Source organism: Rhinatrema bivittatum, chromosome 2 (assembly GCF_901001135.1).
Source record: "Rhinatrema bivittatum chromosome 2, aRhiBiv1.1, whole genome shotgun sequence".
Taxonomy (NCBI): domain Eukaryota; kingdom Metazoa; phylum Chordata; class Amphibia; order Gymnophiona; family Rhinatrematidae; genus Rhinatrema; species Rhinatrema bivittatum.
In genome coordinates this window covers 312776026-312803089 of record NC_042616.1, presented here as the reverse complement: position 1 = coordinate 312803089, position 27064 = coordinate 312776026, and the positions used below count along the sequence as shown (strand labels likewise).

The following is a 27064-nucleotide window of genomic DNA, read 5'->3' as shown; positions in this document are numbered from 1 at the left end:
AGTCAAAACATGGCCCATGTCGGGACAGTTTTGAATTAAAATCTACAGTGGGGCTAATTATACAAATCTTCGGATTTGACAAAATTATAACAAAATCTATAGCGATTGTGGTAGGGACAGTTTTGAATTAAAAACTATAGTGTGGTTAGGCGTAAAATAAAATTTGTGGTGACAGTGGTATTGAAATAGAAATTCACAATTTTGGTTTTTTGGGTAGAAAATAAAAAATAAATAATGTTTTTAAATGGTTGAAATAAAATATTATGAGTAGATGAGGAACAACACCAAATGATTATATACATTGTGCTTGACTAACTGCTGAAATTGCCTGCGGCCCATTGCGTGGCGAGAGGCGGTGGATTACATTATACTTGCACTAATACTGATGGAGTTGCTCCTGAAAATTTGATATTAAAATAGCAATAAAAAGGAATAAAATAAATTGCATATATCCTCTCTGTTTAGATTAATTTAATTATATTACTACATGGCATCATATACACTCAGTCATCTAGCTGCTGATGCAGAGCATAGATTCTTGTACGCGTCACTAGCGTCAGCAGCATGGGACAGACTTAGTTTTTGGGTGCTCGCCGGGCGCTTACAGCCTGTATCGGATGCCGCTGGGCTCCATGGACCCTCGGTCTAACCCATTACGGCCATTTATTGTGTCCTGTTCGTGGAGCGGGTAGAGATTGGCAGGGGCTGCAGAGGATCGTTGCGGGCCGAGGTGAATATATGGTGGATGGAAAGGGATGAGCCGGGGGTAGGGACGAGTGCGTGTGTGCATACGCCCGAGAGAACGGATCGAAGCCGGGTTTATGTGCTCGCACCGGACCGGTCGGGCTATGGAGCGGGACCCGGGACTGGACAAGGTACGCGTGTGTATTGTGTAGCCTAGCTATGCTAGCATTCCATCCACACTGTGTCGCTGTACCCTGAACCGCTGCAGCTATGACATGGCCTTGGCGGTTGGGAGTATGAACTCTCCCTTACCTCATCCCATTAATGACCTAGCAGGCTAGCAGTCAGTTCTAAGTAACAGACATTATGTAGCGCACGTTAGGTGTCTCCCATCATTGCTGTGCAAGTATAATGATTTTATGTCTAATAATTTGCCTAGTTTTTGGAAAAACTCTAGGATTAAAAACTCTGTGCACTAAACTTTGTACCATGTGCGCAGCCTTCACGGGCCGTGTGCGCACGCACACACGCACAGCTTAGAGGGAACATTGGTTGGCAAGCTTGTGGTATTTTGTTCCTTTCAGCTCTTATTCGGAATCACTCCCTCTTTCCTTTTTCTTAAATCAGAGATGCTTATTCCTTGCCTAACTCTCAATTTTATGCTTGGTTGTTACTTCATGACTGTCTCACACCTTCTCTGATTTCTCAGTTTTGTTCTTATGACTCACTTCATTTATATGTGCTTTACCTGAATTTTGGCCTCTCGGATTTACAAGTCCTTGAAAGAGTCTTTATTTCCTGTGCAGACTGGGTTGCAGAATTTATGGCTTTCAGACACTGAATATTCTTTTGATAATGTGGATTGGAGGTATTTCTGATGTTCCTCCCTGCGTGTTTCACTGTCTTCCAGTTTGACACAATCTTCTTTTTCTGTTTCTCCCCTGCTCCATGTGCAAGACTTCCGTACAGTCTTACAAGCGACCCTACTATCTAAAATGGATTATTGCAATTCTCTACTCCTAGGCCTCCCCTACTCTACTATCAAACCACTCCAAATGTTGCAGAACGCAATGGCCAGAATTCTAACTAATACCTGCAAAGCCGACCATATCACCCCTATCCTCAAGGAACTTCATTGGCTCCCCATTTCCTCCCGTATCATATACAAAACCCTCACCATCATTCACAAGTCCCTTTACTACCACAATCTCCCCTGGCTTGATGATGCCCTCCGCTTCCGCCTTTCCAACCGTCCCACTAGAATAGCCCACAAAGGTACCTTCTATATCCCCACCCTCAAAATCGCTCACCTCACCTCCACCAGGGAGCGAGCCATAACTGTCGCAGGCTCCCCCATCTGGAACACCATGCTCCAATGATCTATGACTAGAATCTTGTATTCTGAAATTCAAAAAAAAGCTAAAGACTTGGCTCTTTAAAAAGGCATACCCGGAATTGGACCCCACTTAGCCCCCCTCTAACCCTGCACTTTTATTCTCCTGCTTCTGTCCACCTCTCTTTCCCTGCCTCCCCCCTGTAACCCCTTCCCCCCCTTCCCCTCCACCTTCCTCTCTTTCCTTTGCTTTATCGCCATGGTTATTCCACTTAACCTTCTACCCTTCACCCCCCATCCCATCCTTTTACAAGATTATTTGCCATACTATATCGCATTTTTTTCATGATTGTATATTCTATGCCATTGTTTCCTCGCTAGTTTATCTGCCTCCCTATATCTCACTGTTCTCGATTGTATATTGTTATGATATTGCTTATTCGCTAGCTCCGATACCATGCTATATTGCTCATATTTGTTATTCGCAAGTTCCTGTACCATGTAATATTGTTTATCCGCAAGGCACCTCCCCCTCTTCAGTTTCTCTTCTGTCCTCTTTTCCCCCGTTCGCCCAGTTTTCAAAGTATCTCCACGCTTTTCTCCCCCCCCCCCCGTTCCTCCCTCCTTGTCTTTTGTATTCTTTGCCCTGCTCTTGTATCTAACCCTTCCCTCCCCCCCTTTGCTCTTTCAAGACCCCATGCAATGTTTTTTTTTTAATTGTATATTCTGCAAGATTGAATATTGTGCTCATTGGCTAGTTCATGTAACCTTTTACTTTATTTTACTCCTTGTTACAGTTCCTGTATTATTTTTTTTCTGTCCTTCTTCAACCCCCCCATTACTTTTTCATATTATCTTCCTCGCTGCTCCATCTCCCCCCTTCCTGATTTTTGTATTTTTCCATTCAGTTATATGTAAACCGATATGATGTACCCACGAATATCGGTATAAAAAAGCTATTAAATAAATAAATAAAATAAATAGACTCCTTGGAAGCTTTTTAGGGTAGGCCTATGGTCCTCACATTCTTGTTGGTCTTGTTCTTCTGCTAAGGCTACCTTAACTCATATGTTATATTTCTGTCCCACGGTGCTTTCTTTTTGGCAAAAGGTGTGGGGAATAATTTCCCAGGTATTACATCTGGAAACTCCCTTTACTTACGATATTGTCATTTTTCAGGAGGAGGCCTTACTGTTTGCTCTTTCTCCTCCACACCGTAAATTATTGGACTTTTTCTTGTTACCATTCATTTAATTTTGTCATTCTGGAAGCACTGTGACTTACTTAATGAACATTTTTGATGGAATTCCATTTGTCTCTAAGTAGGAAAAATCTGTTGCTATTAAGAGTCATGGTCTTGCTTTGTGGTCTCAGGTGTGAAATGTGCTTGATGATTATGTTAACTCCTTTTAATAATTTAAGCTCCTACACAATCTGCAGTTTATTTAATTATTTATTTAGACATTTTATATACCATCATTTGTAATGCTTCTTTTGTTTTATGGCATACTTTAGTACGGTCCTGTAATGTATTTTATGTTTTGTAGTTTTAGCATTTTGCCTTTGTCCTTGTAATTTTTCTTTGATATTCTTGTCTTTGTCTTTTGCGATTTTTGCCTGCTTTTCACTATTGCATATTACTTTTACAATAAAAGGATTTGAACAAAAAAAAAATCTTCTATGGCACCAACAACCTAGGCTTCTTATTGCAAGTAAAGAGGTGCTGTTTCCAGTTTCCTTTGGGCTCATGGCTGAAGAGGGGGCCCGGTTGGAGATGCAGCTTTGGGTCATTCTATTCTGTGGGTGAAGCGAGTGGGCTATTTATTAGGGGTTTTCTTTTTTCCACAAGATTCTGGAATTGGGTAATTCAGCAGTGAGCTTTTGCGTTAAATGCCTTTTGGCTGGTTGGCAGAAGAGAGATGGAGTGAAGAAGGATTGTAGGCGACCCATTTGTTATGTGGAATTGTTGATTATCTCAGGACACTTGTCACGTGTATGTTGTCCTCTTACAAGATGTTACTCTTCTGAGTAGCTTTCACGTTTGCTTTTTTTGGGGTGATGAAGGTGGAAGAACTTGTTGCGGAATCAGCAGGTCATCCAGAAAATAGGGATTTGCTGACCGAATACGTATATGTTTTCGAGGATCAGGCGCATTTGTGTATTCATCAGTCCAAAACTGATAAGAAGGGGCATGGGACAGTGGGTCCATTTGGGACGGCGGCATATGCATTGATTTGTCCTGTGCAGTGCATGCAGGCCTTTTTGCAGGAGAAACCACAAAAAAGTGGTCATTTTTTGGTGCATGCATTTGGATCTCCCTTGACGAGGTTTCAGTTTGCAAGTGTTCTGCGCCTTGTGATAGGCAAGTTGAGTTGGGATGTTAAGGCATATAAAACACATTCTTTTTGTATAGGCGCAGCCACTAGTACAGCGGAAGCAGGGCTGTCACAAGTGCAGATCAGACATCTATGTCAGTGGTGGTCTAAAGCATTCGCTTCTTACATTAGGCTGGAGACATAAGGTAAGTCTTGTGGTTGGGAGGTATGCAAAACTTCTGTGGTTAATTTGTTTGTGTTTGTTTCTTGCAGGGTCTATGGTGACCCTGCAAGAATCATGAGCATGCCTGGTTTGTGACCCTGCATCAATCATGAGCATGCCTGGTTTGTGGGCCACTCATTTGTCTATTGGGCACACAGGAGGGCTTTGATGAGACATTACGGGGAACATCTAGATTTCACATTGGAATGTCGACATGTTTGCTGGTTCAGTCAATTACCTCTCATCATGGACTTACGAAGTTGTGAAAGTCTGGCAGTCCTCTTGATGGATTTGGGGGGCGGGTAATGATGCGAGGGTGTGGTCTTGCAGGGAGTTAGTGGCAGCAGTTCGGATGTATTTTATGTCTCTAATGAGCATGATGCATGGTCCAACATTGTGCTTAGGTGTAAATTTAGAGATCAACCTCTCTGGAAGTGTGGCATTAAAGTCAGTAAGCAAGTGAGGTCATGGGTCGAGGGGCAGGGTGGTTTTCGGATTAGACATCTGAATCGCTCGCAGGGAAAGAAAGAACTGACAGGAGGCCGTTTAGCTGCGCGGGAAGAGCACCGCGCAAGCGTGCAAAAGCAAACTTTGCTGATAGAAGAAGTTCCTGCTGAGAGCTGCCAGGGGGCGCTCCAGGAAAGCATGGCTAATTCAGCCCTGCTTATCTGCGGAAAATAAATGTAATGGTCTAGTAAATATGATGTGTCCATTGCTGATTTTCAAATTTTTGCTCCAGTTGTACTTTTTGAAATTTAGGAATCTAAACTATGCATTCCCTGGAGAAGGGGGAAAGGGATATGAAAGAAACATTCAAATATCTCCAGTAGCACAGAAGAACCAGATACTTTTCAGTGGAAACAATGTTCTAAAATAAGGATTGTGGTAGGTGAGTGGGCAGATTCCCGATCAGTAATGATTTTCTGCCAGGTCATGCCAGTTGCTGATCTGGAACATTTGTAAACTTGCTTCCTTTTTCTCACAGCAGCTGGAATGGAAGTGGAGGCTGCTGCTGGCTCCTCCTTTTTTTTTTTTTAATTACCACTGCTCTTGATAGAGGTGGTAGAGGCAATTCAAAAAGGCTAGAGACAGGCAGAATGGGCCCTTCATGGTGGTGAAGTGGGAATAAAACAGCAGATGTAATGAAATCTGCAATATTGTAGCAGGAACAAAAAATGGGCATACAAGATGGGCCCGGCTGCCTTTTATCTGCCATCAGTTTCTGTGCTTACCATGTAGCGAAAAATTCACTACAACTGAGTTGCCTATACGAGGGTTCCACAGTATAGAGTGTCATACATACCCTGTAATCTGTGATAAGCCCTGAAATAAACAAGGAAACAATTTTTTAAAGCAGCATTAGACATTTTGTTTAACAATCTTAAAAAGCATTATCTTTAATCTTTTTTACATTTCATTTGCTGTCATAATGTTTATTATAAGTTCTTTACATGTCATTGTTCTGCTGAGGATCCCTCTTGCAAGAAGGCCACAGAGAAGCTATTTCAGCTTTTACAGCCACCCAGCCTTAGACCTGCCAACTCTAATAACAGCTCAGCAGTGAGGGTGACATGGTCTTATGGTACCATGGCTTCAGAGCAAGCCTCACACCCATGCTATGCTGCAGCAGACCAGCTCAGTAGATCTTCCTTCCAAAGTGGCATGCTTGTTAAAAACAGTACATACCAAATATGACAAAAACCCACAATTTAAGACCATGGCTCAGCCATGTCTGTCTCAACTTTTATGGCAAACAATCTGTAAAAGGAGACCCCCTTAGTTCAGAGTGGCTCAGTATATAGCCAAGTGATAGTAGCCCTTGACTTAATGATACCTTTTAAGGCAGCTTTTTAGAGGACTTTCAACTGTTGCTGGAAGCATCCATTTTATGCTAGCAGCAGAAAAGCAGTAGTGTTAGACTGCCTTCCTTTTTTTGTTCAGTAGAGGAGCTTTGTAATAACACTGACCACTTTATTGCTGCTGTTGCTGCTGCTACTCTGGGCAGACAATGGGTAATCACTGCAGAAGTAGATTAGGTAGCTCAAGATCAGCTTAAATCTAAAACTCATTATTCAGCCAGAGAGGGTGCACTCAACTATCCAGGCACTCACTTTGAATTCTGAGTATGAATTAACTTTCACACAGATATTATAATGATAATATAATAAGTCACCATGCTCTGAGTGAGGGTATTGTAGGAAGCCTGAAGACAAACAAGGAGAGAACTACAGTAGTCAAGACTGGATATGAAAGAAACAAATAAGGAGTAAGGATGAGGAGGCAGGAAAAAGGATTTTTTTTTTTTTTAGAATCAGAAAATGATAAGTACTGTTCCCTCTAAACTGTACACATATGCACGCACGCAAGTCTCATGAACCCCGCCACACAAAAAAACACTGAGGTCTATATTCAGATAAAGTTAGCCAGTTAAACTTAGCTGGCTAACTTTGGAGGTATATTCAGTAGTGAAACCGCACTATTGAATATAGCCACCTATCTTAAAGTTAGCCAGCTAACTATAGCCACCTAACTTTAGCATAGCTCTTTTACCCAACAAGACTTAGCCAGCTAAGTCATCTGGCTAATTCTGAATACTGGAGTAAGCCAGTTAACATACCCCTAGATTCATCATTCTGCTATATTTATAGTAGAATGATGAAGCATGAAAAAAAAAGGGTGGGGGTGATAGTGGGCAGCTGGCCGCAACGCGGCAGTGTAGCTGAGCCGCACACTATCACCCCTATAGCACCATGGGAAAAGGTGTAGTTATTTCCCGCGGTGCTGCCGGTGACAATGTGAAAAACATTATCGCCTGCAGCACTGCCGGGAGATAACGCCACCCAAACCCCGTCCACACTCCTCCCCTTCCCCTAATTAGAATAATACCGCCGCAATACCGGCACATCGCAGAATAAAGAATGACCCTGTTAGTCAGCGAACTCAACTCGTCCCTAATTTAGCCAGCTAAATTCTAGCCCCCTATGTGCCCAAATATTCATTTAGCTGGCAAACTTCTGAGTTAGCCGGCTAAATGCTTTTGAATATGGACCTCATCGTTTGCACAAGAAATGCTGATATTATTTGCATTATACTGGCTCCAAGTGCACAGACTTGAACTCAGCTTTACCAAAAACTACACAAAAGAAAAGTTTTGCATGCTTAGCTTTTCAAAAATTAGAGGTAGCATTGGAATCAAGGATATGCCACACTAGCAGCAGGGGGACAAGAAAGGATGGATTTTATTGCTGACATAGATGGAGAACAGAAGGCCGGGAGATGAATACACTCCAAAGTATGTTTTAGTAATGCGTAGTTGGAGAAAGTGGGGAGACAACCAGATGAAAAGCAGCTGTATTTCTGTGTGCCTTAGATAATAATAATCCAGTGCAGAGTTCTACTAATTGTATAATCTTGGAAAAAAACTGTTATCTTTGAAGGCTGTGATATATTTCATGGGACCGACATAAAAATTGTCCAAAGATGCTGTTTCTGACCTATCAAAACTACGTAGAGCCAGTTCCAAAAGAAGAGAGCTAGGACTCAAGCCAAGAAAATATAGAAGTCGTGAAGCAAAGAAGACAAGAGGGAAGAAAGCAGTATGTTTGGCCTTGCCACACCAAAACGCACTAGACAAAACAATGAGAATCAGAATAGAAGAGAAACTCAATCCTTTAGCAGTTACAGTAGGAGTTAGGGGGGTCAATAAAAAAAAGAGTAATTAAAGTGCCCAGGAGAAAGTTGAAATTAAGGAGCTTGTTGAGAAAGGAAATGGGCTGCTCGTGCCTACATGGAACGGCAGCCTAATATTAGAGCAGCAGACTGAGAATTAGGGAAACCAGAGTTCAAATTCTGCTTCTCCAGCTGATGCTTCTTGCGGCCTTGGGCAAGTCAATTCATCCTCCATTGTCTCGAATGCAAACATTAAGCCCACTTTTCAAAACTGCTCCCGGTACACTATTTGCATGTGTAGGTGGGCCCATGGAGATTTAAGTTAGTATTTTATAAACTAGGTGGCAGGAGCTGTACAATTTACATATGTTTCAATTCATGAGTCTATTTATAATATAGAAAAAACATACTTTCTCTATTTGTTTTCTAAAAATTCACATGGTTATTTTATGCATGTAATAACCCTGAAATAAACATGGAGGCGGGTATTTTATAAAGTATGCACATACTCTGCTTGTGAAAATACTTGTACGCATACTGGGAATCCCCGGTTCGCCAACACTTCCACCACTTCAACTGTGCCCTCCAGCATTTTACAATGAATCCCTACCTGTACACCCAGACCTCCTACCCAAAAACTGCAGACAAAAGATAAGTGCGTCTTCAATTACATGACTCAGTTAGCAGGTGTAAAAGTTTATGGACAAATTTATATGAATGTATACTGTTTATAAAATAGCAACTTGAACGCATACTTCTGAACCATGTCATGGAATGCCCCTAAAGCACCCGTTTTTTCATTGTTCGTATTTACACGCTACACTCCAAGTACATGTTTACTCGAGGTTCATAAAATAGCATATACGCGCATACATGCTACTTATGTATGCACATGCTATTCCATTTCATCCTGCTACATCAGTCCAGTCCTTACTGGTATGTTGTTTCCCCCTACTAGCAGATGGAGGTAGAGCATGCTGTCTTCTCATAACGTCACCATTACATAGGAGTGGTACAGCAGAGAAATATCCAGTATTCTTTGGCTCCGGCAGATGGTAGGACTCTTTGGTGGTGTATAAGGATCTCGAAAAGGCTCTGACACATACACTGGGTCAGGCCACTGGTTATACCAGCAGTGCGAGCCCTCCTATATGTGGTTCCCAGTCCCAGATGGGACTAGTAGAACCGGGAAAGGAAGATTTTTCTTCTTAATATAAAAAAAAAAAAATGTAATTACATTTCTTCCTGTCTTTCTGAGAGGAGAGAATCCTTCTGCCTGTCCCACCCACCTCCCTCTCCTCTCATGCAGCCCTGTGATCTCTGTTAGAAAAGAAAAAAAACCCTCCCACTTGCATAGACAGGCTACTTTCTGCTGAAGGCCTGTACCCGGGGCAGAGAAACGACAGTGGCAGAGCGACTGACCAGCTTGTTGGAATGTAAGTACCTGCAAGGGGGATGGGAGGTGGGTCAGTTGTGAGATTCCTTTAGTTCTGAGTCTTTTTCTTTCCATGGATCCTAATCTACCAGAGGAAAAGGTCAGCCCTTTTATGGATTTCAAAAGCACATCTGACTCCACAGCTACACCGGAAATCAATTGCTCTTCTCAATGAAACGAGGTGGATTCAGTCAATGAGGGCTCCAGTAGGTGGTCACCTACAGCATTTTTACCAGGAGTAGGCCCAAATAACATCAGATAAGTGAACATAAGAACATGCCATACTGGATCAGACCAAGGGTCTATCAAGCCCAGCATCCTGTTTCCAACAGTGGCCAATCCAGGCCATAAGAACCTGGCAAGTACCCAAAAACTAATTGCAAATGTACCTGGCAAGTACCCAAAAATGCAAATGAACCCAAAAATGCAAATGAACCTGGCAAGTACCCAAAAACTAAATGCAAATTCTGCATGAAGCCCGGTATATAAAAATGTTAAATAAATAAATAAATAAATAAATAAGTCTATTCCATGTTACCGTTGCTAGTAATAGCAGTGGCTATTTTCTAAGTCAACTTAATTAATAGCAGGTAATGGACTTCTCCTCCAAGAACTTATCCAATCCTTTTTTAAACACAGCTACACTAACTGAACTAACCACATCCTCTGGCAACACATTCCAGAGTTTAATTGTGCGTTGAGTGAAAAAGAACTTTCTCCGATTAGTTTTAAATGTGCCCCATGCTAACTTCATGGAGTGCCCCCTAGTCTTTCTATTATCCGAAAGAGTAAATAAGTGGGTGTTAAGAGGTGGTTCATCACTGTTATTATGCCTTGGAGCTGATCACACCCATTCCAGACACTTTCTTAGTCTCTTCCTGTGCACCAGTGGCAAAGCAAGGAGCAGTCCAAGATATTCTGGAACAGCTGCAACTACTGCTGGCAGTGGTTCCAGTTCCCATAGCTGAACGGGGTTCAAATCAGTACTCAATCTATTTTGTGGTTCCTAAAAAAGATGGATCCTTTCAACCAATTCTCGACTTGGAGTGAACAAGAGCTTGCAGATTGCCCATTTCCAGATAGAGACCCTTCGCTGCATGCTTACAGTGGTATGACAAGGGGATTGCCTGCCATATCTAGATCTATCAGAGTACTAGGTCAAGCTTCTCTTGAAGCAGAGGCTTTAACAGTGTACTCACTTCGCTCATTGGATGATGAGAAGTGCTAAAAGTATGTGGAGACAGAAAAGCAAGCTGGCATGGACTCTTTGGAACAGGAAGAAATTTTGTCTCCGAACTGGATTCTGAAATGGTATGCAAAAGACACGTGCAACCTAGTTTCTTGGATGTCAGAGTTTATCTTGTTAGTGAGCTGCTGCAGGCAGGTGTGATTTTCTGATTTTGAAAAGCAGAATTAATTAGCCTGGCTTGATTCAGAATTTCTACCTATGGGGACTGAGCTGGATTAAGTAATGTTTTCATTTGCTTCAGGTTTTCTGAGCCGGAATCAGAAGAACATTTTACTTTTCCAGGTAAGGAAGTTAAACCACTTGAACATGCTGAGGTAGAATTAACTGTGCAGTTTAAATTAACTGTGAATTTAGAATTAGCTTGGCAATCTGTGGTTTTCAAAAGATCTGTGCTTTGAAAAAAGAAACTGTGCTGGGAGGTTTCTCAGTATTCTGCATGCAGGCAGTTTCCAGTGTTTGGGCTTCAGAAGCTTACAAGCAATGCATGTCTGTAAATAGTAAGGCATAGCAAGCTGACATTTTTGGCATTTCCACTTTTCAGGATTAAAAAAAAAAAAAAAGCCACAGTGGGTACACACAGAGAAGGTGGAAGAACTCTGAGCTTAACAAACAGGACAGGCAAAACTCAATGTAGATACATATTGAGTTACTAGGGCAGAAATATAGCTTCTCTTAATGATAGCAGAAGAAACTGGTTTGAAGTCACCAGCAAGGCTAAATGTCTTGTACCCACTCTCACAGCTGGGCATTGGTTTTCTCATTCTGTTACAGACCCCAGAGTCCGGAAAATCAACCTGGGGAGCGGCATGGAACTGCAGGGCAGGAGTCGGGACAAGAGAAGGGCCGGTCTTCCGCCTAGCCAGCCACCCCCACCCCCTCCCACTCCCACAGGTTGAGCTCTTGGGTTCTGGGGGGCCAGTAGATCTCTGCAATGGCAGTACATCATAGTGGTGATTCCACACAGGCACGTCTTGGACAAGGCAGGCTGGACAAGGCAGACAAGACTGGGCAGACTTGGATGGCAGGACAAGGCAAGGCTGGATACTAAGCAGGACCTGGAAATAGACAAGACAAGGGTGAGACAAAGCAAGCACAGGACTCTGGTACAGGCAGGACTGGAGACTGAACAGACAGGACAAGACCAACAGGGCAGACAAGGGAAACACAAAACAAAGAACACAGAAGCCTAAAGGCAGCAAGGCTTGGTAAAAATAGAATAGGCCCCAAGGCAGGATACAAAAGATGCCAGAGGCCTCAAGATGGGGAACAAGGCAAGATATGCCGAAGGGCCTCAAGGCAAGGCAAGAAACAGTCCGAAGGCCACAAGGCAAGGCAAGAAGGCCCAAAGGTCACAAAGCAAAGCTAGAAGGCCCGTAGGCTACAAGGCAATCAAAATAAGGGTCAGGTCATGGAGTCAAAAGTGACACCATGAGAAGACAAGGAGCTTCTGGAAAGGCTGGTTTACATAGGGCTGGGGTCTGGGTGTGGCAAGAGGATGAATTTAGTAAGGCTAGAGGTTAGGCATACTGAATGCCTCTGCTGGTGGGGAGGCATCATTGCATGAGTCCAGAAGGTAGGATAAGTCTGTGTTGCAAGCAAAATCCTAACAGCTATGGCTTCTCAAACATTTACCATAGTCATGGTAGTTGGTAGTGGCATAACTTGAGACAACAAGCGGTCATGGTTCATTCTTATTTGGTCAATTGATTCATCAGAGCAAAATATCTTCCAGGATGTTGTTCAAGTATCCAAATGGGTAGTCCAATTTTTAGAAGGCTTGGTTCGGGTGGTCAACTTTATGAAAAGCAAGCATCACCCTTCTCAGTCTTTGGTTTACCTGGGAGCTCATTTTGACACAAAGGCAAGCAGAGTGCATCTGACTTCAGAAAGGATAGACAAAATAATCCAGCAGGGGCAGAAGTTTGTGACTCTATCAGGCCCAAGAGCAGGGAATTATCCTCAGCTTCTCGGGTCTATGGCAGCTTCTCTGGATTTAGTTCCATGGCATAGAGCTCAAATGAAACCTCTTCAGTTTTCACTGATATCTCATTGGTCTCCTCAGATCCAAGACTATGAAGTCCAACTTCCATTGCTTATGAGGAACAGACTTCAATGATGGATAATTCCTCAGAACCTCTTACGGGAGGGGTGGGGGGCGAGCCTCTCAACCCATTTTTGGATTATTGTCAACATGGATATGAGTCTCTCAGGTTGGGGAGGACGCACTGCCTGGATCAAGTTATTCAAAGCCTTTGGCACCAAAAGGAAGCCATCTGGTTCATGAACAGGTTGGAAACCAGCATGAACTGATTGGCCCTGTGTCATTTTCTCCCACTTATCATGGGAAAAGCCGTCAGAGTGCTATCAACAATGCTATAGCAGAGGCATACATGAACAGACAAGAAAGCACCAGAAGTTGCAGAATGTCGGAGGAGATGAACCTTCCTTTTCCTTGAGTGGAAAGGAACCTGCAACTTCTAATGGCAGTGCACATCATGGGTCAAGAGAATGTGGACTACTTGAGTCGGAATCTTTTAGATCCCGGTGAATGGGAACTAAGTTGTGAAGTATCAAATGAGAGGTTCTCCACATGAACCTCATGGCATTGCACTGGAATGACAACGTTTTTCATTTTTTTTCAGCCATCGCAGAGAACATGGCTCCAAAGGTGTAGATGCGCTGTTTCAACTGTGGCTGGAAACAGAGTTCCTGCATGTTTTTCCTTCTTGGCTGCTGATATTCAGGGTTCTCACAGAATCAAACTGGAGAATGCTCGTGCTATCCTGTTAGCGCCAGATTGGCCTCAGAGACTATAGTACGAAGATCTAGTCAGGTTGCAAATCAACCATCCTCTGTGGCTTCTGGATACCTGAGGGCTGTTGGTATAGGGTCCTGTCGTCATTGAAGACCTGTCTCCGTTCTGTTGTATGACTTGGCTCTTGAGGGGCCACATTTGAAAAAAAAGGGTTATTCTTCTTTAGTCATTTCTACCTTGCAAAAGGCCCACAAGACATGCATGCTAGGTTTCATAGAGAGAGGGATAACAAGTTAGAAAAAGGAGGTGATAATGCCCTTGTACAAATCCTTGGTTAGGCCTCACATAAATGTGTTCATTTCTGGCGACTGTATCTCAAAAGAGATGGAGACAGGATAGAAGCAGTCAAGAGAAAGGTGACCAAAATGGTGTGGGGAAGACTTATGAGGAGAGGCTGAAGGATATAAACATGTATACCCTGGAGCAGAGGAGTTCAGGAGAGATATGGTACAGACCTTCAGATACCTGAAAGGTATTAATGTTGCACAAACGTCAAACCTTTTCTGTTGGAAATGAAACTGTAGAACTGAAATGAAACTCCAGGGGGGATGATTCAGATCCAACATCAGGAAATGTTTTTTCATGATAAAGGTAGTGAATGCCTATAATGTTCTCCTGGAGGAGGCGCTAAGGATGAAAACGGTAAATGACTGTAAAAAGGCATGGGATAGACACTGTAGATCCTTAAAATACTAGATTTTGGCAATTAAAAAAAAGGGGGAGCATGGGGGTAATCTGAATGGAGTCGAGGATACTACCCTTACAGAAGGCAAGGGGGTAAACTGCATAGAGCAGCAGAGACTACTAACAGAAGGCATGGAGGTAACCTGCACAGAGTTGCAGTTACTACCATGAGCAACTTGCTAGACAGACTGGATGGACCATTTGGTCTTTATCTGCTGTCTTTACTATGTTACTATGTTCCTCAGCATACATTCGGGTCTGGCTAGTTAAAAGATAGAAAACAGAGAGTAGGGCTAAATGGTAAATTTTCTGAATGGAAAAAGGTGAATAGTGGAGTGCCCCAGGGATCTGTTCTGGGACCGAAGCTTTTTATTATATTTATAAATCACCAGAAAATGGGAACAACAAGTGAGGTAATCAAATTTGCCGATGACACAAAAATTATTCAAAGTAGTCAAATCACAAGATGATTGCGAGAAACTGCAAGAGGACATTGCAAAACTGAGAAATTGGGCATGCAAATTGCAAATAAAAGTTAATGTAGACAAGTACAAAGTGATGCACTTAGGGCCAGATTTTACAACATGCGCGCCGAGCCGAGCAGCCTGCCTCCGTTCCCTCCAAGGCCACTCCGAAATCGGAGTGGCCTTGGAGGACCACTATCTAATCCGCCCCCCCAGCCCTAACTAAAGCCCCCCCCCTGACCTTTATTGAAGAAGTTACGCCTATTTCTGGGCAGGCGTAATTTGCACACGCCGGCTCTCCATCCCCCGGCCCGGTGGCTGTTCCAGAGGCCCACGGCCCCGCCCCCGGAATGCCCATTTTTTCAAGCCCCGGGACTTACACGCGTCCCGGGGCTTGCGTGCACTGCCGAGCCTATGCAAGATAGGCTTGGCGCACGCAGGGGAGGCAGGAGTAGGTTTTTGGGGGTTGCGCGCGTATCTTACACGCGCAACCCTTTGAAAATCTACCCTTTAGGGAAGAGTAACCCAAATTATAGCTAGGTTCCGCATTGGGAGTCACCATTCAGGAAAAGGATTTAGGTATCATCGTTGAAAATAAGTTGAAATCTTCTGCAGCAGCAAAGAAAACAAATAGAATGCTAGGGATTATTAGGAAAGGAATGGAGAATAAAACAGAGAATATCATAATGCCTCTGTATCACTCCATGGTGCGACCTGATCTTCAGTACTGTATCAGTTTTGGTCACCATATCTGAAGAAAGATATAGCAGAATTAGAAAAGGTACAGAGAAGGGTGACCAAGATGATAAAGGGGATGGAACAATTCCCCTATGAAGAAAGGCTAAAGAGGTTAGGACTCTTCAGCTTGGAGAAGAGACGGCTGAGGGGAGATATGTTAGAGGACTATAAAATAATGAGTGGAATGGAATGAGTAAACGTTAATCAGATGTTTACTCTTTTGAAAAGTACAAAGAACAGGGGACACACAATGAAGTTAATGGGTAATACATTTAAAACTAATAAGAGAAAATATTTTTTTATTCAACACATAATTAAGCTCTGGAATTCATTGCCAGAGGATGTGGTGAAAGCTATTAGTATAGCTGCATTTAAAAAAGGTTTGGACAAGTTCCTGTAGGAAAAGTCCACTAACAATTATTAAGGGAGAGTTGCAGAAATCCAGTGATTATTCTTGGGATAAGTAGCTTGGAATCTATTTACCCCTTGGGATCCTGCCAGGTTCTTGTGACTTGACTTGGTCACTGTTGGAAACAGGATGCTGGGCTTGATGGACTCTTGGTCTGACCCAGTATGGCAAGCCTTATATCAAGTGGGAGTATTGAGAGGAGAGGATCACCTTGCTGGTGTATGGAAAGAATCAGTGAGTACTGCTTGGAGAAATATTTAAAAATTAAAATTATTGGGTAGAATTAAACTATTGGAGTATATTAAATAGGTAGTCAGAAAGTCAGGCAACAAACAGAAGTTTGTATGTTTGTATTTCCCAACCCTTCTACCCCTCTTCCACCCACCTCTAGTTTATCCTTTAATTTATAGGCAGGTGTCACTTTCACACTTAAAAAAAATAATTAAAAAAAATTCAGCCTTTTAACTTAAACTCAGAAATTCCCCACACCTTATCAAGAGTTTGATCGTTCCTTTGTAGGTCACTATCAGATATAGTGAATACACTAATACAATTAAAGGACCCTAATTGTATGCAATCCTACACCCACCCATAGCAACCTAAAACTTAACTAGAAACTGAAAAAATTTAAGATGAAGGCAGCAGTCCAGCAGCAAGAAGGGGGCCTCCCAGTCTTTTGCATTGAATGTCACATATATGATTTTTTACCTGCCGGTAAGAAGTTGTATGCATGCATCCAATGCAAAGAGCTCCAGTGTCTCAGAGAGCGAGTCCGATCTCTGGAGGCTAGAATGGCAAACCTGGAGGAGCTGAGGCAGACAGAGAGATATATAGATGAGACCTGCAGGGACATAATAGCCAAGTCCCAACTCCAGTCTGACATTCCTGGTGCTGCCTTGGAGGAGGAAGGTCTCCTGATCAGAGAGCATCAACCTGGTGCAGCAGAAAATTATCCTGTAGCAAGGACCTGCTCTCCAGGTGGTACATTGTCCTCTCGCACAGAGGATGTGTCTCCCAGGGCTTCTGCCAATGAGGGAAGGGGTTAAGTCAGCCATCATAGTTGGTGATTCAATTATTAGAAATGTAGATAGCAGGGTGGCTGGTGGACGTGAGGACCGCCTGGTAACTTGCCTAGCTGGTATGAAGGTGGCGGACCTCACGTATCACCTAGATAGGATTTTAGACAGTGCTGGGGAGGAGCCGGCTGTCGTGGTACATGTGGGCACCAATGACACAGGAAAATGTGGGAGGGAGGTTCTGGAAGCCAAATTTAGGGTCTTAGGTAGAAAGCTTAAATCCAGAACCTCCAGGGTAGCATTCTCTGAAATGCTCCCTGTTCCACACGCAGGTCCCCAGAGGCAGGCAGAGCTCCGGAGTCTCAATGCATGGATGAGATGATGGTGCAAGGAAGAGGGATTCAGTTTTGTAAGGAACTGGGAAACCTTTTGGGGAAGGGGGAGTCTTTTCCAAAGGGATGGGCTCCACCTTAACCAGGTTGGAACCAGACTGCTGGCGCTAATCTTTTAAAAGGAGATAGAGCAACTTTTAAACTAGAACAAAGGGGAAAGCTGACAGTTGCATAGCAGCGCATGGTTCGGAGAGAGGTATCTTCAAAGGATACTAATGAAGCATTACAGTTAGGGCATCCCAAAAGAGAGGTTCCAATAATAAGAAAAGTAGTCCAAGTGGCTATAATTAAAAACTCGCCTGAGCTAAAAGATTCCAATTTATCCCTGTCAACTGAAAAGCAGAATGTAAATACAAACAAAAAACTCACTTTGAAATGTTTGTATACTAATGCTAGAAGTCTAAGAAGTAAGATGGGAGAATTAGAGTGTATAGCAGTGAATGATGACATAGACTTAATTGGCATCTCAGAGACATGGTGAAAATAGGACAACCAATGGGATAATGCTATACCGGGGTACAAATTATATCGCAATGACAGAGAGGAGCATCTTGGTGGTGGGGTGGCGCTTTATGTCTGGGATAACAGAGTCCAACAGGATAAAGATCCTGCATGAAACTAAATGTACAATCGAATCTTTATGGGTAGAAATCCCTTGTGTATTGGGGAAGAGAATAGTGGCCATCTACCTGGCCAAAATAATGAGAAGGACAGTGAAATGCTAAGAGAAATTAGGAAAGCTAATCAAACTGGTAGTGCAGTAATAATGGGAGATTTCAATTACCAACCTAATATAAACAGAGTCAAAAAAGTTACCCAAAAGAGTAAATAATCCCAAAAAAACGAGGGAAACCAAAAAATTACTTCATTCAGCATTGGTAAAGCTAAATGAAGGTGTCAGCAAGCCAGACGTTGTGTATACAAAGAAACCAACTGGTCTTTTCTATCTTTCACCTTCATTAATCTAATTTTAGAAAAAAAGGGGGCAAAAAACCTTTATTCTTTTCTTAAGTGTCCAAGTTTCATAATGTCCATATTTTTACTTAATTTTTCATTTTTAGCGTTCAAGTTTATAATTCCACAGTCCAGGGAAAGTGTATATCAAAACAACAGCCCTTAGTGACAAACTGAAAAAACAGCCTGACACGGCTGTTTCGCAAACACTGCGCTTCTTCGGGGGCACATTAGCACTTCTTATCATAAAAAAGACTGTTGCTGTTTTGAGCAGGACTCGGCATCTCAGTTGTCATCTCATAGGACAGCTTTATGCTCTGCTGTGCCCTTTTAGTAACCTTTTTCTCTTCTGCAGTGAGAGTCAGTGTTCGACTGACTGTAGCTGGTTTAAGCTAATTTCTCGTTGCAGCTAACGGCAAAGTTTTAGAGGAGTTAGAAGTTGCAGGTGGGCATACAATTATTATTCATAAGATACAGAAAATGAGAGAAATGTAGATAACTAATGGAACTTCTCCTGGTCTTAATCTGAGTGTTGCCTTTATTTAGAACTATATCATGATGTGAGTAAGACCATCCACAGGTGCACAGCTCCAGTCAATAGTTGAGCACTAAATAATGAGATGTGTTCTCTGCCGTTTACTAATGAATTACCTGAAACGATATAAGATTTTGAACTGCTTGAAAAAGACAGATTAGCATATGTTGTCTCCTTTCATGAAAAGATATTCAAATAAAAGATGATTACTGGCACTACTAGGTGTGTTTATTGTCCGATACCATCTGGTCATGGGACTGGTAGAGTTGCTGCAGAGTTCCTCCGAATTTTATTTTGGAGTCCAGGGTTCAACATTGGTTTGTGGATGAATGGAGGGCTTTGATTTCCACTTAGTACCTTACACAAGTACCAGAAATAAGGTCACTTAAAAATGTAAAAAAGAAAAAAAAACATTTCAGAGGCTGCCATGTCCGGAGTGACATACATCATGTCAAATGTCTCAGCAATGTGAATAAGGAGAACGAGGGCAGCTAAGGAGAGGGACATGGAAGGGAAAGGCACATGCAATAAGCACAGAAAGATAGTAAAATGTACAAATACATTAGAAGTCAAAACATTCCTGAAGGGAGACTATGTAAAAGTGGAACTATTTGTTTCCAGGCTCCTTTACAAAGAAAATAAAAATCTGCAAGGTTGCATTAAACTGATTGGTCTTGTCCCATTTCAAAGATTACGTTCAGGCTCCTGAGAGAGTCTGTGCCAGGCAGGCACTGCAGAGATGAGACCAACTCAACTGTTAAAAGAGGCATGGGGGAGGGCAAAATCCTGGTTCTAATTTCCATTCCAACTATTGGCCAGCAAGGCATTTGGGTTATCCTGGTGCAAATGGGAAGTGGTGGGGAGATGAATGGACCTCCATTCCCCCTCCCCCCACTACCTACTACCACTAAATATCAGCCAAAGCAGGAATTTGCTGAGTTAACTGGAATACTGGGTCGCTAAAATAATTTTTATTGCAATCTCTCGGGGCGATTTCTTTCCAATAATTACAGTATTTTAATTATGCAACAAGCCTGGCAGAAAACAATAACATGGCTAATGGTGAGTAACTAATTGAATGTTGATGTAAACAAGCTACATCAAGTGACCCTGTAGTGTTGTTCATACTTCTTTGAGACAAAGTGGGAAGAGTAATGAGTGGGTTTTGTCTGTATTCATAATGATAATTTTTCCTCTTCCAGCTGCATTTAGCTAGCGATAGAGATACTGCTGGTGCATATTTGACAATTGCTATGGAATACTGCATACAGTCCCTCTAAATTCCATATTATAATTTGATCTTTTACCTTTGGTTGTCAAGCCAACCAACAGTGTTTCCATTGTAAGGATGCTAGCCACAGAAAATATTACATTTCCTGTTAACTTTTCTACTTCCCTTACAAAAAAAAGTATAAGCAAGAAATCTTTTTTTTTTTTTTTTGCAGTCATTAATGACAGGTCCGAGTGAGTGTTTTACATAAAAACAGTATTGGCTTTTTTTTTTTTACAATTATATATTTTTTAAATATCATCCCAAGGGCACATATTACTTGCAGCTAATTTTAAAAACACTTTTCTAGTCCACCCACCTTTCACAGTTACATTTTAAATTTGTTTGGTGCCAGAGTTAAAGGGGAAACTCCAGGCTGAAAACTCAGCTGACTTTTGGCTGAGGCAGATTGTGGGCTATAACACGTTTCAAAAACAGCTTCTTTGCTGCTGCTGCTGCTGCTGCCGTGAGCATCCATTTTGTGCCAGTGTCGGGAGAGCTGTGAGTAACATCACAACAAATGACTCATGCTTCCCAAAAATAGGAGGGCCTGATGACTGCTCTGCTTTGATGCTACCAGCACAAAATGGATGCTCTCAGACACAGCAGAACACTCCCTTCAGGGAGTTAAGATGGCGGCGACTGAGAGGTCGGAGAAGATCTTGCTTTCCTCTAATACCTATTTCACCAGACTCTGTGATTTCTACCTACTTACCTATGCCTCATACTAAATGTAAGGACAGGCTTCGTGAAAGCCTGGCTGTTTCAGAGAGCCTGGATGTAAATCAACCTTCAATACAGACTTTCTCTGCATTGACGCCGAAAGAGCCGGGGGCGAGGGCCGTGGATAGACCTGACGTAGAGCAAACGCCTCCACCACAGGTCAACGAGATCTCATTGAGCCCTGGCGTGCCAGAGATGCCATCCCCACCCCAGCGAGAGAGGTTAGTGGGTAAAACAGCAGCAAATAGCTTCCAGACCAGCCCAATAGAGCTTGGGGCTCATAGGGAGAGTGTGTCGGGAGTCATTTTTGAAGAGGAACAGGAAAGTTGCCCTGAAAAGGAGACTCCAAGACCCAAATTTGGATAATATTTACCAATAACGCCGGATAATATCGGGCCTGCTATATCAACGCTGGAAGAAACACGGGACACTGACACTGTGGCCAGGAGAAGGGGTGAGCCTTTACAACCTTTAAGTTCTTTCCTGGTTAAATCTGCTATAGTAACAAAAGATTCGATATGAGAAGCCCTTGTGGCGACTGAATCTGCGATTCTTAAATTATCTAAATCTTTCCTTGAGATGAATAAAAATTGTATAAAAAATGAAGAAAGGATTACAAATCAGGAGAAAAAAATGCAAGAAATGGAAGAGAAGGTAAAAATGGTGGAAAGCTATCAGCAAAATTCAATGCAACTTGAAAGAGTCCAAAATAAAAAAATCGAAAACAGAGAAAATTCTTTACATAGTTTAAACATTAGAGTTTTGAACTTCCCGATTATTCATCAGATTCCACCAATAGATTTGTTCAAGAATGATCTGAATGTGATCTTAAAAATATCTTCTGCAACAGCGCCTTTAATTACAAAGGCCTATTATTTGACACAGAAAGACATGAGAAGGGATCAAGGAAACGTGGAAACTCAACAACAGCTGAATATTACTGATATGCTAGAGCTAACGCAAGAGGATGAGGTTACTAATAGAGGAGTGTTGTTTGTAACCTTTGCATTTCTTTCAGAAAAAAATAACATACTTAGGTTATTCTTTCGTAACAAATGAGATGTTTTACCGCCAAAAAGTATGACTATACCCAGATGTCACCCGAGTGACACAGGAGAGAAGGAAGAAATTTTTGGAAATGAGAATGGAAGCTGTAACAAAATGTTCAAAATATATTCTTCGCTATCCCTGTAAATGCATTGTTAAATTTCAGAACTTTACTTATGTATTTTTGGAAGTGTCTTAGCTACGATTCTTTTTAGACTCACCCCCTAATGTGACATAACCAGTGCAGATGGCAAAAGTAGGCTACCTCAGTCACCTCTTTATTTTCTTTTTGACCTATTCTATTAAATACTTTGCTCTAAAAAACTGTGTTACTCAAACACCCCCCCCCCCCAGATTGCTTATAATAGAGGGGTATAATTATAATTGCTATTATAAGTTGTAAGTGCATGAGATTACTTATATATGAACTTTTGTTGATTTACTACCTATTTTCATTCACAAAGATGTATTGTGTATAAAATTAAAATGCAATAAAAATAAAATTAAAAAAAAAACCCACTCCCTTCAAGGTGAGCCAGAATTATATTGGAGGACTGATAGCAAAAAGGTCACCCCCAGACCATACAACAAGGGGTTAGCATTCCCCAGCTGTGTCACTTGACCCTGTATGGGAAGGGGTGGGAGTGTAAGGGTTACCTGGATAGGATGTAACCGCTTCTAGTGATTCTGAGTCTCCATCTTCCTTGCTGCTTATTTTGTCTGGTCTCACCAGCACAAACCCTATGTACAGAACCATATATCTGTGTATAATAATGCTTACTATTTTTCTATCTCAGTTTCCCAGGAATCTTTGCATGCTGCCACTGAATAATTCAGAGTCATTTCTGCTTCATGATACACTTCTCCTGGAGGTGTGGAGGGGCCCCTGGATGCACCCCCAGTTCTGACCCTGAACAACTGGATTGGACCAGACTGGTAGCAGAGAAGGAGAAAAATCCATCAAATTACAGTACCCTTGAGTCCATGATACACTTTCACATGACTGAATAATGAGCTCTCTTATATTTAGAACCTGGAATTCCCCTTTAAAAGGAATTCTCATTTATCAAAAGTCAAAGTGACTTTTTTTCCAACTCAGTAAACATGGCCACCTGACTAGACAAGCAAGCCCAGAGGTAGCATGCCCTGAAAAGGGCAGAGCAGTGGCATCAGCAGATCCAGTCCCACTGTGCAACATGGGGGCACCGGTTGACTGCTTTGCTGTTGCTAATGCAAAATGGGTTCTGTCAGCAAGAGATTTTGACATAAACCTTTCTGGGCCAGCCTGAAGCTTTTGTCCAATTGGCAATGAGGGTAGGGGGGACAGGTGGGGACAATATTTAAAATGATTTACTCCATAAAAAAAAAACCAAAAACAAAAAAAACCACACGTTTTACTCACGTTAATCGTCCGTCTGAAAATTGCCCACCTGCAATGTGGCTACAAGTCCATGCATTCTGCCACAACACCGGTGCTTTGGGCTGCACTGTGGCGAGGTGGCATATTTAGGTCAGGGGGGAGGAAAAGTGCCTAGGTGGCATTATCAGACTTTCATGTATACTTTCCCAGGAAAACTCTACCTGTATGAAAAGCAGGTGTGCTTTCACTTTCCAAACTGGTGCAAAGCGTGCGGGTAAACAGTGTGTGCAGTGCTTGTCTCAACTGGAGACAGTTGTGATCCCAGGCAATCACTGCTGTTCCATCCGGGACAAACTCTTCTGCACAGTTTCCTGTTATAGCTATGATCTTATTGCAGGGCTTCCCAAACCTATCCTGGAGAACCCATAGCCAGTCGAGTTTTCAGGATATCCGCAATGAATATGCATGATATAAATTTGCATATTTCGGAGCGGTCTCGGAGGGAACAGGAAAAGCCATTGGGGCTCCCCTAGGGCTCGCCGCACCGACCCTGGATTTTATAACATGCGCGCGGCTGCAAGCGCATGTTATAAAATCGGGCATAGATTTGTGCGCACATATCTACGCCCGCGCGTGGGTATTAAAATCTGGCCCATAGTCAACTAGAATATAAGTTGCACATGGAAACTGTGAAGGAAAATTATACAAACAGGTGACAATAAGTGGGTTTCCCAAACCTGTCCTAGTGACTCCAAAGCCTGTCAGGTTTTCAGGATATCCGCAATGAGTATGCATGATATAAATTTTCATATCATGTATACTGAGTCTCCATGATGAGTTTCCATGTGCAACCTACATTCTACTTGACTATGGGCCAGATTTTAATACCCACACGCGGGCGTAGATTTGTGAGCGCATTTTGGCGCGCACAAATCTACGCCCGATTTTATAACATGCGCGCGCCGTGGTATTTTATCAACTGCGGCTTCCACCTCACAGTTTATAAAATACATTAACAAAATGTCTGCATGCTTATATGTGTCTATGCCAGCTTACGCACACTGTTAAAAAATCATCCTCCCTAGTTTTAAACTGCTGTACATTGTACTATATATTTACTGACAAACACTGTCCTGAGCTTTATATTAAATAAGAAATTAAGTAATATATAAATAATTTTCAAAGTTCTCCATAAATGACCTTGAATTTTAAACTTAACCCCAGTAGGAGTTCACTTCCAACTGAATTAAAAGCCCTTTTTGTTCCCCTCCTCACCTTCCAAGGAGGGAAGATAACTTTAAAACATATGCGCATGCTCCCATATACACAGCTATAGGGACATGCGCACACATGCACACGTATTTTATATCGTGCGCTTCAAATGCGCTGCACGATATAAAATACGCATAAATCTACCCAACAACATGTTTGCGTATGAAAAAATGCGGGGCATGTATTTTAAACATAGCCACAAAGGTTTCGACTTATCCGGCTAAGTGGCAATAAAAGTCCAGCTAAATGGTACTGTGATGATTTATCCAATTACATAAGTTAGCCGAATAAGTAAAAGAGAAGTGCTACTTTGCTGGATAAGTAAGACAGATAACTAGCATTTGAAGACTTATCCGGCTATCTTAATTATCAGGCTAAGTAGTGCTTTTTAAGTCAAAATTTATCCGGATAAGTAGTGGACATCTGCTTTGTGTGCATATTTGTATTCTTAATTTTAATCATTTACATGAGGAAATGTAGTACGCATAGGGGCAGATTTTCAAGTATTTACGCGCATAGGGGGGTTATGCGCGCCGGGCCTATTTTCAAAAGGCCCGGTGCTGCACATAAAGCCCCGGGACGCGAATAAGTCCCGGGGCTTGAAAAAAGGGGTGGGCCATGGGGGGCGTGGGCGGGACGGGGTGAGGCGGGATGGGGCCATAGGCCTCCATATGGCCACTGGGCCTGGGATGGCGCGCCATCAATTGGCTGGCACACACAACTTACTTCAGCCCCAGGGCTGAAGTAAGTTTTGGAACAAAGAAAACAAAAAGGAAAAGGTAGGGGGGAAAGAGCGGGGGAGGTAGGGGAAGGGAAGGGAAGGTGGGGTGGGGGGATAAGGAAGTTCCCTCTGAGGTCGCTCTGATTTCGGAGCGGCCTGAGAGGGAACAGGGGAAGGCAGCGCGGCTTGGATAGGGCTCGGCGCGCGCAAGGTGCATAATTGTGCACCCCCCATACGCGCGCCAACCCTGGATTTTATAACATGCGCGCGACTGCGTGCATGTTATAAAATCAGGCGCACAAATGTACGCCGCACGCGTACCTTTTAAAATCTGCCCTGTATTTTCCTTAGCCCTTGTCAGCTTTTACGCATGTAAATTCTCAAATTTTATAGTATGTATATGTCAAGGAAATTACCAGTTTTACCAATTAATCCACCAGTTTGCCCAGTCTCTATCTCTATGTCACCAAGATTCCCCGGTTCTTCAGCCTGAAGTTCCCCCAGTTCATTCAGACCCCTCACTAAATCAATATTTGGCTATAAAGAATTTTACTCTTACTTTCACCAGGTAATTAGCAGGTGTAAATATGCACAGATAACAGCTGTACACATGTCGCATATGCAGGTTATAAAATAGCACTTTGACGGCCTGATTTTTAATGGCTCATGCACGTAAAACACAGAGGTTATGCACGTGGCCGGGCCTTGCACACCCTGCGCGCATTTTAAAAGGGGCCCAGCCACGAGCGTCACCCCTGTTATGCGCACAAGAGCCGGGCCTCGGCAGAGGGGCAGTCCTGCGGCGGGGAGGGGCGCTCCAAGGGGGCAGGGCTAGAGGTGCCCGGTATAGCGGCCATTTGCCGCTGGCATGCGCAACTTGCTACTGCTCCTTTGCAGGAACAAAAGGTAAAAAAAAAAATTAGGGGTACCTAGGGTAGGAATAGGGGGCGGGGTGGGGAAGGGGAAGAGGGAGGTTAGGGTAGGGGGTAGGGACGTTCCCTCCCAGTCTGCTCCTTAATTCAGACTGGGAGGGAACTGGGGAAGCCGGACGATGTGTCGCCACAGGATTTTGGCCTATGTCTGCCCCCCCTTGCTCGCACCGCCCGTGATTTTATAACATGCCCGTACGGGCGCGTGCATGTTATAAAATCGCTCGTCCATGTGTGCGCGCTGGGTAGCGCAAGTGTTCTTTTTAAAAATGTATCCCATATGCGTAAATGTTGTCCCAACCCTTTTTTATATGAGCAGATTTATTTGCGCACCATTAATTGCGTGTGTGTGTTTGAGGTTTATTAAACAGCACTTGCACAAATATGCACTATTTGAAGGTAATTTTCAGGGGAGTTATGTGTATAAATGTAACATACTATTGTAGCAAATTTGAAAAACCACTTACTCAAGTAAAGTGAATTTACACATTTTAAACACAATTTTAATCGTGTACATGCTTTTTAAAATCAGGCCCTATGTGCATACTTGTTCTCATTTTTATGCGCACAATTCTTTTAAAATTCACCTTTAAGAGTTTGACTTTCCTCTATCCTAAAGATGATGGCAAAGAGGTGATCATCAGCTGTTCAACATATACCAATAACTAACATAATTCAAAAAGTGAGTGGAAAATGGTGTGCTCATACAAACACTGCACATGCTGGAAGGAAATACTCAAAGGTAAAGGGTAACAGTGCATGGTGTTTCTATCCCTATTTCCAGACAAGCCTGAAATTTGGGCATTTTGATGGATGCTAAAGCTTAC

At 42.7% G+C, this 27064-nt stretch overlaps 1 protein-coding gene across 3 annotated transcripts in view; it reads right to left on the bottom strand.

Annotated features, from left to right (window-relative positions):
- Positions 1–27064, bottom strand: part of DDC (dopa decarboxylase) — a 315358-nt gene that overhangs the window by 54541 nt on the left and 233753 nt on the right. For all 3 annotated transcript variants that reach the window (XM_029589726.1, XM_029589729.1, XM_029589727.1), the window contains exon 11: positions 5859–5878. In XM_029589726.1, the coding sequence (XP_029445586.1) occupies positions 5859–5878 (20 nt within the window). The remainder of the gene's footprint in view (positions 1–5858; positions 5879–27064) is intronic.